General features: G+C 33.1%; 2 protein-coding genes and 1 long non-coding RNA gene across 4 annotated transcripts; 2 read left to right on the forward strand and 1 right to left on the reverse strand.

Annotated features, from left to right (window-relative positions):
• The first annotated feature begins 6,710 nt into the window (after window positions 1-6,710).
• Window positions 6,711-12,141, forward strand: LOC106446780 (probable inactive receptor kinase At2g26730). Its single transcript, XM_013888569.3, has 2 exons — window positions 6,711-8,477; window positions 11,177-12,141. Exons 1-2 carry the CDS (start codon window positions 7,172-7,174, stop codon window positions 11,842-11,844), a joined length of 1,974 nt encoding a protein of 657 aa, XP_013744023.1. The 5' UTR covers window positions 6,711-7,171; the 3' UTR covers window positions 11,845-12,141.
• Window positions 8,485-10,716, forward strand: LOC125608037. Of its 2 annotated transcripts, XM_048777777.1 has the most exons (5): window positions 8,485-9,699; window positions 9,770-10,043; window positions 10,120-10,210; window positions 10,280-10,404; window positions 10,467-10,716. In XM_048777777.1, exons 2-5 carry the CDS (start codon window positions 9,779-9,781, stop codon window positions 10,541-10,543), a joined length of 558 nt encoding a protein of 185 aa, XP_048633734.1. In that variant the 5' UTR covers window positions 8,485-9,699; window positions 9,770-9,778; the 3' UTR covers window positions 10,544-10,716. The 2 variants fall into 2 exon arrangements, with proteins under 2 accessions (XP_048633734.1, XP_048633733.1); XM_048777776.1 differs by having other exon boundaries at window positions 8,485-10,043.
• On the reverse strand, window positions 10,349-11,104 carry LOC125608038. The gene is made up of 3 exons (XR_007339059.1): window positions 10,815-11,104; window positions 10,706-10,749; window positions 10,349-10,620 (listed from the first exon to the last, which is right to left on the reverse strand). It is a non-coding gene; the product is annotated as an uncharacterized LOC125608038 (long non-coding RNA).
• Window positions 12,142-13,669: the final 1,528 nt, after the last annotated feature.

Raw genomic sequence — 13,669 nt, forward strand, 5'->3', positions numbered from 1 at the left:
AAATCACCAAAAATACTTAAAATATTTATTGATTTTGTATCCAAAAATTTTAAATGCCAATTGATATGTTAAGCTTAGGTATTCTGACATATGTTATTTAAATTTATAGGAAATATATTATTTTATTTATAGATTTTGAGAAATTTAAAATATATAATGATTTAAAACTTTAAAAATAATTTAAATGGATCCAAACTCGAACCAAACCCGCAAAGGTCTGAATCACACTCAAACCAAAATTTAGAAACATCCTAATAGGGCTGAAATCTTTGACCCCGGAAATCTGAAATGCAAATCGATCAGAACCAAACTCGTATGGGTAACCGAAAGTCCATCCCTAGTCATTATTATGTACCGTATATTGTCATCATATAATTAATCATATTTTATATGTACCATCATATAAATAATTACATATATTATATTTTTAAAACTTAATATGAAATATAAAAACCATAATTTGAGTTGGTATTTCAAATTGGGCTTCGTATTGTATTTTTCTTATATATATGTTGACAACATTTTTTATAATGGTTATTGAAAAATAGTTTAGTAAAAATCTATTTTTGAATATATGTATATTTTTCAATCAATTTATGATATAAATCAATTTTGAATTATTATTTTGATTTGAAATATGTATATAAAGTTTAAATTTTGTTTTATGGTTAGTTTAGAAAAAAAAGTTTTAGGCAATTAGATTGACTCATTTTAAAACTGGCTCAAATAGATAGTTTCTTATAATATGATGGACTTTCAATTTTTCTTAATAACATAAGCCCATTACTTTTTTGCTTAATAATAATATCCTTGTTTTCAAACAAAAGTAATGGTTATTGAAAAAGAGTTTAGTAAAAATTCATTTTTGAATATATGTATATTTTTCAATTAATTTATGATGTAAATCAATTTTGAATTATTATTTTGATTTGAAATATGTATATAAAGTTTAAATTTTGTTTTATGGTTAGTTTTGAAAAAAAAGTTTAAATGATTTGACTCATTTTAAAACTGACCCAAATAGATAATTTCTTATAATATGATGGACTTTCAATTTTTCTTAATAACATAAGCCCATTACTTTTTTGCTAAATACTACTATCTTTATTTCCAAACAAAAGTAATATTTTTTTAAAAGACTACAATCCATGTTACCAAACACTCTTATTTTTTAAACTCATATACATGTTTCCAAACAATCTCATTTTGTACTTCAGTTTTAATAAGATAGATGAAGCATCAATATAAAGTTTTATTTTTCGAAAATATATTAAATTTACTTTATCAAGAACCTACATCAATATAAAGTTCAGTCTAATATATTTTTCGATAATTAATTTATAATTTTTTTAAATAACAAACCTGCGTGTAATATTTAAAAAAATTAGACATCAGCAGTAATGGGTAATTTTATCTATGTTAAAACAAAACGACATCTCCAAATTATTTACCACTTTAGGTCTCTCTGAAATTAATTTAAAACTTTTTAGACCATTAATATGTTTTAACTACATCATAAAAATGTACAAAATCTCTAGCCAAGTATAAGGTTTCTATCCGATTTCGAGTTTTTCAGTCGTGTTTCGATCCCGTCGTGCTTATTTCCTGTTATGATGAACAAAATCTCTAGCCCAGTAAACTGGATAAACCAGTAACCACATGTTTATCTTAAGTAAAATCCTAGAAGAGAACAACATATTTGTTTAGCCTCATATTGAAAAGTTATTGAGAAAAAGAAATTTGTCTCCCCGAAAAGGTATGATCTTCCATTCTTTCCGATCAGAGCGGGACAACTATTCTAACTAATTATATTTTATGCATGATAATTTATAATAAAAATTAAATTAGGAGGGAAAATTATTGAGAGTAAACTGCATAATTTTATTGTAGACCAACAGAGAAAAATGAAAAAAAAAATTATGAAATTTACAAAGTCTTAAATTTAATGGTACATCCGAGTGACATGTAATTCAGGCTAAGACCGAATCCACATATTAACACAGATCATTCAAGTAACAACAGTACAAAAAAATACAATTATTGTTGAGATATATAATGTTGGAGATAGTCCATTTTTAAACGAAAACTGTTCAAACCAATATAATTCAGTATAATATATATTAACATACAAAATTATATAAAAAATATGATCTTAAGATACACAATATTTAATATTATTAATAATTATTTTATTTCATCGTATATTTGTATTACCATTGCTTCACTAATGTTTTTATTTGCTTCAGTATGCTATATTTGCTTTGTATGTTATAATTTGATCCTCTATATTTGATTTGCTTCAGCACAATATTTTTCTTTTTCCTATGTATGAGATTTGTGTGTGTCTCTGATAAAAATTTTAATTTTAATTGTATATTTCCTAAAAAACTACAAATTATGCAATTAAACATTACAAATCAAACAATTGGTGCAGCAAATCAACCAAAAAATGTTTCATTATCCAATATGCACATATAAAAAAATGTATCTACGAAACTTTACATCCTAACACAAGAAAAAACTACATTATAGTATTCAATGACATACGTTTTAATATAGCAATATAAAATGTTATAATACCGCGTTTCATAATAGCCAGACTATGTATTTAAGAAAATGATATACATATGAGCACAAAAAAAATAAACTTTAGAAAAAGCAAAGTATTTTAATTTCTAATAAATAATAAAGTATGATTACTAAAAGACTAATATAAACATTTTTTTATTTTTTCCATCTCTTCAACTGATACCATTTGACTAATATAAACTTTAACTATGTTTACATGGAAAATATAAAACAAAATATGAATTAATGGTATTCCAAACAGAACATTATAATCTTCAGAAGAAATTGCTCTGATTTTACAAATATTTTATAAAAAAGTCAAATGATAGTAACGATTTTGATGTTATATTTGATGTTAACACAACAAAATCATTAGTATATATAATTTAAACAAAATTATTAATATAATTTTAAAAATATGAATTAATGGTATTCCAAACAGAACATTATAATATTCGGAAGAATTTGTTCTGACTTTACAAATATTTCATAAAAATTACTAATAATAATAAAATATTTCAAATCAAACACAAAATTTAAATAGCCCATTTTTCTTAATATAAAGATTACTAATAGTAATAAAATATTTCAAATCAACCACAAAATTAAAAATATCCCATTTTCCGCGCGTAGCGCGGACAAAGACTCTAGTTTATTATAAAAGTAAGATATATAATCATGATACACAAATGAATAATATAATTTCTTAGATCTTGATGTGTATATTTAGAATTATTTGTCTAGAAGGTTTAATAATACAATCTATTGTTTAAAAAAAATTGTGATGTGTATATTAATTCCGGCTAAAAAGTTTTCTAATAAACAGTAATTCAAAGATCCAAAAAAATAAAAAGCATTACCTAAGACCATCTCCAATGGTTTACTCTATTTTTTATTCTAAAATAGAGTAACTCTATAATAGTATTTTAATTTATTCCAATGGTATTCTATTTTAGAATGGAAAATAGAGTGATGAACAAAAAAAACAAATTACTTTATATTTGGAGTAAACTTATTTTTCACTCTATTATAGAGTGAGAAATAGAATACCATTAAAGCATCTTTTACTTTAAATTCTATTTTAAAGTGAAAAATAGAGTGGAGATCCTTTAACATGTATAAACATGAGTTGCGGTAATCACTCTCCCAAATGTAGAAAATGATGAATTAATAAATCATGTCATTTTTAATATTTTATGGCGCTTGGATTTTGTCTTTTACACCATAAAAACCGTCAGTTTTCTCTTCAGCATGTATTTATATAAATATGGACACTTTATTCTGAAAAAAAAACAACATTGAAAACCTCGAAGATCACCAAGACCCACATTCTTAGTTAATTTGGTACATTTAGAAGACGCGTACTAATAAGATTTTAGAAAAATTGGTAGGAATCCACATGAACTTGTTCAATATGATTAGGGAAAATGTCACATGCTTCATACGAAGCAAACAAACAATCTGTGGTATCTGATGCGTAGCAGGAAATACACCATAACCAACAACTTTCAAAATATTTGTATGGTAAATGATTATTTTTGTCACAATACACTCTTTAGTGGATGAGAATGGATATATAAAAAAATATGGGTCAATTTGCTGAATAACCAACTTTGGCATCAAAATTAAGTGAGTAGCATTGATTTTGACGTAATGTAATATCTATCATTTATGCCAATTGTTATCTGGTTCTGCCCCTTCTTCCATTAATCATCCGGTAATATTGTATTGCTAGATATGACTTGGTCAAAATAACGTAGGGTAAAGATTAAATTAAATACTACTTTATTTGATAGAAACACATGCAGCCACGTACCAATTTAATCCACCCAAAATTTTCTTATTGCTGGTCAATAATGAATCACTATTATTTACAAACACATCACGTAAAAGAACTCATGTCACAAATTTACTTATAACATATTTATTTACTATATGAAGTAGAATGAGCGGATAGAAACATAATTTTAAAAAAAAATAAAAAGTGTATAAACCCTAAACCCAAAAAAACATAAATTTCCAAATACTAAATCCTAAACTCTAATCACTAAACCCTAACTCAAATATAAACCCTAAACCCAAATATAAACACAAAACCCAAATAGAATGGAACAAAATAAATAACATAGTACATATTGGTGAAACTATAAAATGTCTATGATTGCATGAAAGAAGTTAGTGTTGACCCAATCATACCCCTCACCTTCTAAATACTAAACCCTAAATTCCAGTCACTAAACCCTATCCAAATATACCCTAAACGCTAAACCTAAATAAATAGATTAAGCTAAACCCTGATCAAGGAAGTATAAACCCAAATAGAATGTATATAATATGGTTTACTATACCCAAACATTTACTTAGTAAATCTAAACCCTAGGCAAGAACCTATAAACCAAAATTCAAATATAAACACAAAACCCAAATAGAATGGAACAAAATAAATAACATAGTACATATTGGTGAAACTATAAAATGTCTATGATTGCATGAAAGAAGTTAACGCTGACCCCAACCATACCCCCCTCACCTTCTAAATACTAAACTCTAAATTCTAGTCACTAATCACCCTAATCACTAAGTATTATAGAAATACTAAAACCACATCCATAATCTTTAAATACTAAACACTATCCCAACTCCTAAATACTATGGCTATCACTAAACCCAAACCTCAACCCCTACCTTCCAAATACTAAACCCTAAATTTAAATCACTAAACCCTAAACCCAAGTATAAACCCTAAACCTAAGTATAAACCCTAAACCCAAGTATAAACCCTAAACCCAAATAGAATGAAACAAAATACATAGTATAGTACATATTGGTGAACAAAATAGAACACTCTTTATTAATCGTCAAATGGAACGATACATGATAGGGTCACCATCAAACCTCAACCCCACCTTCCAAATACTAAACCCTAAATCTTAATCAATAAACCCTAAACCCAAATATAAACTCTAAACCCAAATAGAATGGAAAAAAAAATACATAGTATAGTACTTGGTGAAGAAAATAACACCTTCTTTATTAATCATCAACTGGAACGATACATGATAAATACATATAGTAACAGATTATTTTACATTACATAACATGAATAAAACATTCATAATACATATTGTTTTACATTTCTATTCTATACGCATAAAATAGAATAGAACACAATGTTACAAAAACTGTTCATCGTCTCCGATCAATTCAAGGATATTCACAGCGAGAAAGATATGTGTAACTGGCAACATCCGTGAGAATAGTACATGTAACCGCCTCGTAAACCGAAAAGGTTAAGGTGATTGAAGGAAGAGTTGACGAACCTTGCGGCGGTGCCGTTTACGTTGTCGGCGACTCCATAGATTTCAGATGCGCAAAGCTTTTTGTCAGTAGCGAAGCGAGTCATTGCAGATGGGCATCTCATAGGCAAAGCTACTCCAGAAATGGCTTTGGTGGTTACACAGTGGATCAAAAATGGAGAAGAAACAACCCACGTTCTACAAGGTATGTGATTCTCCAAAGGCCACGTTGTATGTGTGTAAGGTAAGTATTATTAATTTAGTTTTTTTTAGTTTACAGGTTTTACCGGTTGTGTAAGAGGGCATAGTAGTATTATTATATAAAAGATGCATGGTGTATTGGTGTATTAGGGTATTTAGACATAGAATGAATTATAATTTGTTTGAAGGTTATACAGCCAAATTTCCCAAAAAATATTTTGATGAACACTATTTTCTGGGAACGAAGAACCAATGTCAATTAATAACATCTCTATATGCAGAAGTTGTTAGAATATTCTACAACATTATACATGTCAAAACTTTAAGATTGATTATAAAGTGGATATCAAGGATTTGAACCCAGATGTATAGCAAAACTTCTTAACGAAAATAAAGGAAATAGCCAGACAAGGAAGAGGTTTCAAAATTTATTTATCAGCTACATTTCTCAAAGAAATAATTTAAGTGCAGATATATACCAAAAGTAGCTAATTTTTTTCATACAAAGCTTTGTTTTATTGTTTGTTATGCTTTGGTTTAGTTACCAAGATCACTTTAAATTTGAACAATGGAATTCAGTTGATGTAAAAAAAATTTTTAAAACATATTTATCTGTTGCAGTGTTTTAGAAATTGGTCTAAATAGTAAGTAGATGTCTGCGTAAAAGGACATAAGAAAACAATGTTTATAAAATCGTCTAAACGTTAAAAAAAAATCGATTTATACGACCAACTAATCAATCTTATAAAATTGTCTAATTAATTACTGTCTATCAATTTCTTAAACACTAGTCCCTCGTGATAGTTTTGATATGACGCTGTTTCTTTCATAAAAGACTTCATGACCCCCACACACACCTCCACAGTCCACACACAGACACATATATACTCTCTCCCCTCGCTTTCAATCTCTCTCTCTCTCAATCTCTCTAGGTCGCTCCCACCAGAAACAAAAATGGGTTCTTGCCCGAAAGCCGCTTCTGGTTTTCAGCAACGACGAAACCCTCTTCTTGTAAAACAGACATAACTAGAAACTCGAAACGATTCGTTTTTTTTTCCTTACTTTTTTTTTTTTAATTCTCCATCTATTCAAAAACACCCCCACAAATGGCAGCCATTTCATTGGTTCTAACCTGTTTCTTCTCGATCTTTCTGTTGACTCATCGAGTCAACTCAGAGTCACTCCAAGAGAAGCAAGCTCTCCTCACCTTCCTCCAACAGATCCCCCACGAGAACCGTCTCCAATGGAACGAGTCAGACTCCGCCTGCAACTGGGTCGGAGTCGAATGCAGCTCGGACAGAACTTCCGTCCACTCACTCCGGTTACCGGGAACCGGTTTAGTCGGTCAGATCCCACCCGGATCGTTAGGCAAACTGAGCCAGCTCCGAGTCCTGAGCCTCCGCTCCAACCGTCTCTCCGGTCAGATCCCTCAAGACTTCTCGAATCTCACTCACCTCCGGAGCTTATACCTACAGAACAACGAATTCTCCGGCGAGTTCCCGACCAGCGTCACGCAGTTAACCGGATTGGTTCGTCTCGATATCTCTTCAAACAACTTAACCGGACCGATTCCTTTCTCGGTCAACAACCTCACTCAATTAACCGGTCTATTCCTCGGGAACAATCGATTCTCTGGGAACCTTCCCAGCATAACCGTCGATTTAACGGACTTCAACGTCTCCGTTAACAACCTTAACGGATCGATTCCAACGTCGTTATCTAAATTCCCAGCCGCGTCGTTCGCGGGAAACGTGAATCTCTGCGGCGGTCCGTTGAAGCCTTGCAAGTCCTTCTTCGTCTCTCCGTCGCCGTCTCCGTCGTCGCCGGACGCTCCGTTATCCGGGAAGAAATCTAAGCTCTCCACGGCGGCGATTATCGCGATCGCCGTCGCCGGAGCTGTAGTGGGGCTTCTCGTTTTAGCTCTGCTTTTGTTCTTCTGCTTGAGAAAACGACGAGGGGGAAAGGAGGGTGGGACGAAACCGGCGGAGACGACGGCGACGACGAGAAGCGTCCCTTCGATACCTCCGGTTGCCGGAGCTTCGTCGTCGAAGGAAGTTACGGGGACGTCGTCGGGGATGGGGGGAGAGACGGAGAGGAACAAGCTTGTGTTCACGGAAGGAGGAGTGTTTAGTTTCGATTTGGAGGATTTGCTGAGAGCTTCGGCGGAGGTTTTGGGGAAAGGAAGCGTTGGGACGTCGTACAAGGCGGTGTTGGAGGAAGGCACGACGGTGGTTGTGAAAAGGTTGAAGGACGTGGCGGCGAGCAAGAAGGAGTTTGAGTCGCAGATGGAGGTTGTTGGTAAAATCAAACACCCGAATGTTTTTCCGTTGAGGGCTTATTATTACTCCAAAGATGAGAAGCTTCTTGTCTTCGATTTCATGCCCAATGGAAGCTTGTCTGCTCTTCTCCACGGTTCGTGTCTTAATTCTCCTGTTCTGTTTTTGCCTAAAGCTAATTAAAACAAGTCATCCCTAATGCATATTAGTTAACATAAGCTAGATACATTATGTGAATTTTTACTGAATTAGAGCTATATTGTGTGTAGTATATGAATCTCTTTGGTTTGGTCACCGTAGTTCATGTTTGTATTCACATTGGCATGGTCAAGATTTGCTTACGTAGTTGCAGCTGTTTGATGCTTAAATGAAAGCTGAGTGAGATTAAATGAGTGATGATTAGATTGTGATGTTTGATATTATTATTTTATTTAATATTTAATACTTTCGACACGGTCTCTGTGTTTTATGCTTTGCTGTCAAGAAAAACATTCTTATTTCACTGTATAAATAATTTCGTATTTTATTTTATTTTCGAAGTGCAGTAGTAGTTATATAGCTGTAGTTGTTATGCAATTATTAAAATAAAAAAGGAAGCTGCCGACAATTATATGGGTCTGTCTGGTAATCCCACTATATAAAAGCTACTAATTTTAGATGTTATAAAGGATGCCACATAGGCAAAATATTCTCAGCCATTCATTCTGCCATGTCACTGGTAACCCAGACCAACAAATCGTAATTGCAGCCCAGCCCGTTAACCGGTTTCGCTCACGAAATTGCTGTCTCCGTCTCTTTGCTGTTGGGCCAGATTAAAAAATTTTCCAGCCCATCCCATTACTTATTTCAACTTTCAAACTATTTTCTTTTGCATTTTCTATTATTTCAGACAATTTTTTATTTCAGCTGTTTTCTATAACAATGTGCAAACCGCCTAAGTTCCCTTTGATCTTAAAATAGTACGCCCAAGATAACAAAACCCCCTCATTTCACACACAGTCCCTGTAAATTTCTATAAAAAACTAAATTCTACTATCAAACCCACCCAACAAATTTACTACTACCACCTATAATTATGGCCCGGCCTACTTAAACTTTAAAAAAAAACATGACAATACTTAAAAAAAACACACCCTAACTATGTTCACTTCAAAAAAAAAAAATTAAACAAAATTGCCAAAAAAATACTAATTCTCATTCTTATCTATGTAGCACATGCACCACAAGATCAAAGCAATTAGGACAACACCCTCGAACCTCATCCAATAATCGTTAGGATCCTTAGGGTCTGGCCCATCACAAATCACAAAAATAAAGATGCTTTCCTAGGGACAACTTTCATATGTCTTGACATCCAGGTTTGTCTAAAATTCATATTTTTAATTATTCCAACTATATTTCAAATGATTGCTTCTAACCACTAAACAGGAACAAAAAATGGAGGGGAAGGTACCTATTTCTACGTCTGACACAATGTACCAACGCTTCGAAGAAGGAAAAATTTATCACATTAGATATTTTAATCTCCTCCCCAATAACCAACGTTACAGGCTTACCGATCAACCATACATAATCAATATCAAAGAAACAACAACTATTACACTGATTCAAGAAAACATTGCACCGATTCCTTCATACATATTCCGGCCACAACGCTACACCCAGTTGATCAGCTTAGCAAGTGAAACCAACTTCCTACCAGGTAAAAAAAAAACAAAAACTCTCTCACACAAAAATAAATCCTAATTTTTTTCCAAACAACCAAATTATTCCTACAGATGTTGTTGGCCGCATTTGCCTCATCCAAGGAAGTGATTTATATAACCACTACACAGATTCAAAAATCATCATTGGATTACGTTTAGACAGGTACAAACTTTTTATTAAGTAATAATTGGTTTACAACTAAACAAAATCTAATACAATAATTATTTGTAGATCGAAATTGGTACGTCTAACTTTATGGGACAAGGAGGCATCTAATTTCAGAGAGTTAAATCGCATATCAACAAGGAAAAAACAAGTCGTAATCATCACAAGTATCATTCCACGGATACATGAAGGTAATAAACTAAACATAAACTTTACAAAAAACTAAATGCTAACAAATATTTGCCTTTTTCAGAAAAACTATCACTCACAGCAACACCTGGAACGCGCTTCTACTTTAACAACGAAATTGATATCATTCAACGCTTCTAAAAGAGGAATAAACTGCTATCCTAAGCCTCATAGCAAACACCACCAGTCAACTTTTAAAACATTTACGTTACCACTTCCTACATCAATTAAATTGTCACACACAAAGATTATTTTCTCATTCAAATATCGAATTCCTCAAAACTATTTATTATTCATACTTACAGTTGTTTTTTTTTAAAAAATGATCACCGTTTCGAACTTCTCCCCTGTATAAAAAAACAAAACTTAACTTATCATTTCAGAAACCAAAAAACACACAATTTTAATTCACCTGATTTTTATTAAACATGTAATCCGCGCGCAGCGCGGACGCCGGCCCTAGTTGTCATAATAATTCATAATTTTTGCTTCTCTCTCACTCTTTAAAGAAAAAGAAAAAGACTCTTTTCTTCCACATGGGGCTCTTTATCATATCATATCTTCTTCTTCACTCTTTTTCTTCAAGTAGACTTTACTTTTGTCTAACTCAGTTAACTGAAGTAGTTTTAGATCCCATTTGCTGAAACTGCATTTACAGTTTTGAAGCTCTAACCCAACTTAAGATTTGAACTATAATGTCAAGATAGCTAATACTATTGTGAAACTGTATTCTTAATATGTAGTTATCTGGCTAATAGCTCTATGTTGTTTTAGGGAGCCGTGGCTCGGGACGAACACCGTTAGATTGGGATAACCGTATGAGAATAGCAATAACAGCGGCAAGAGGTTTGGCTCATCTTCATGTTTCAGCCAACTTAGTGCATGGAAACATCAAAGCCTCAAACATACTCCTACACCCAAACCAAGACACATGCGTCTCTGACTACGGACTTAACCAGCTCTTCAGCAACTCCAGTCCGCCAAACCGTTTGGCTGGTTATCATGCTCCCGAAGTTCTCGAGACTCGTAAAGTAACTTTCAAATCCGATGTGTACAGTTTCGGGGTGTTGCTGCTCGAACTCCTGACCGGTAAATCGCCAAACCAGGCATCGCTTGGCGAAGAAGGAATCGATCTACCTCGGTGGGTGCTTTCCGTGGTTAGAGAGGAATGGACCGCTGAAGTTTTCGATGTCGAGCTGATGCGATACCACAACATAGAGGAAGAGATGGTTCAGCTTCTTCAAATCGCAATGGCGTGTGTCTCTACGGTTCCTGATCAACGACCGGTGATGCAAGAAGTGCTGAGAATGATTGAGGATGTGAACAGAAGTGAGACTACCGATGAAGGGTTAAGACAATCGTCTGATGACCCGTCAAAAGGATCAGAGGGTCAGACTCCTCCAGGGGAGTCAAGGACACCGCCACGTTCTGTCACGCCTTAGTAAATTAAAGCAGCTTTAGTCTTTTGTGTGTGTGTTCACTTTCTCCTTAAAAGGAGATAGAAGAAAAATGAGATTTAGTGTGTGAGGTCTTTGTTGGGTTACGGTAAAGCAAAAAAAAAAGACACGACGACTATTCTGGCATTTGGACCACGTTCTAAAGGATGGCATCTCCCATCTATTTTTTTTTTCTTTTTTTAATCAATACATTCAAAACATTTTAGGGGTTTGTTTAATCTTATTTGAATATTGTATTTACAGGTTTAAATCAAAGTTCAATCTACAAAACTTTGTACTTTATATGATTTGACTATAACACTACGAATTAGAGTATTTTCAAAGCTTATACACTATATTAGGGTTGGGGGTTTTAATCTGAAAACGAAACTTTTTATATCACTATTAAAGTGTTTTTCTTTTACGAAGTAATCACAGAAGATGTAAATTTTAATTTTCAATAGAACTTCCATTGTTCGCATATATAAATGACATAATTTAGGAATAGACTGATGCACATTTATATATACTATAATGAAAAATTGTGAAGTAAAGTTTACATATCTATTGAATGTCGCTGAAATTTCAATCATAGTAAGAAAACAAGTAAACAACAATCAACTATGAAACCGTCAAGCTACTACTAATCATCCATGTCGTGTTATCATGGTAGAACTCAAAGAAACAGACCCGAGTTATGATGGAGACTTTATAAGCAATTTTTGAGAGAATAATAGTAACCAAAGGGTAAGAAGATGATGGGCGAATTTGTTTTCTCATGCGCCTTCCGCAGGGCAGTCCTGAACTTAATAATCCACGGTAGTACCGGTCCTGGTTTATAACGGGCTGGTAGCAACAAAAAAAACATTTTGGGCCTTGTGAGTAAGTTTAATAAAAAAAGCTAAGGTGTCATAACAAATGTACAAGCTCACATATAAAACTGCATCAGCTTTATATGTGTGACCAGAAGAGCATTGGTCATAAAATTTGCGAGCAGTGATTGTTCCTCACCAATCAAACATCTGCAATTTTTGTTCTTTTGACTTGAGGATATATCTCAGAAAGTTCTGAAATATGGCACCTGTGAAATTTGCCTTGAAATGTAGGTTTTGATCATCTTGTTGTCTTCTCTTATAGTCTTCAGCACATAGAGTTGGCTCTCAAGTAACTGTTGTGAGATTTAATGGTTTAAATGTCTACTACTACAGTTTTTTTCTCCCATATTATGTCCAATGAATTTTGATATGTTAATTGTGCGTTGTATCTCTTACATCTAACATGCTGTCCATCTTATCGAAACCCTGCTGCTACATACATCAATGTAGCCATACTTGAGGAAGGTCGACGAAATGTACATGTTTCCTTGTGGCATCTTCACAAAGCTCTCAAGTGTATTCAGAGGTTGCTTGGTCCTGACCATATCCAGGTTCTTTCCCGATGCTCTATATATTTTTAGCACATCACTTTTGTATGTAATTTGTTTTGCTTATACTAATACTTTCTACTTTTTATGTTTATTTCCCCTTTTTCTCTCAAAAGCCATTGGTCACCCTCTTTGAGAAGTCCAAGGGCGCGACGTGATACTCGGCCGAAAGATGGAAAGCACATGAAAAGTGATGAGCATGTAGAGGTACTGTATATTATGTGATTATGGAAAATCATGGAGTGGCACAGATTCGAGAAAAGTGAGAATATATGTATGTTTGGTAGCTACATTATTGTCCTTAGAATCATGTTCTCAAATTTAAACTCACATATCAGGTATTAGACTGTTATTGAGCTTTGACCAAAAGAATATGGGATCAGGATGTTACCAATAGTATCATCGGTT

This window comes from Brassica napus, chromosome A4, assembly GCF_020379485.1.
Source record: "Brassica napus cultivar Da-Ae chromosome A4, Da-Ae, whole genome shotgun sequence".
Lineage (NCBI taxonomy): Eukaryota > Viridiplantae > Streptophyta > Magnoliopsida > Brassicales > Brassicaceae > Brassica > Brassica napus.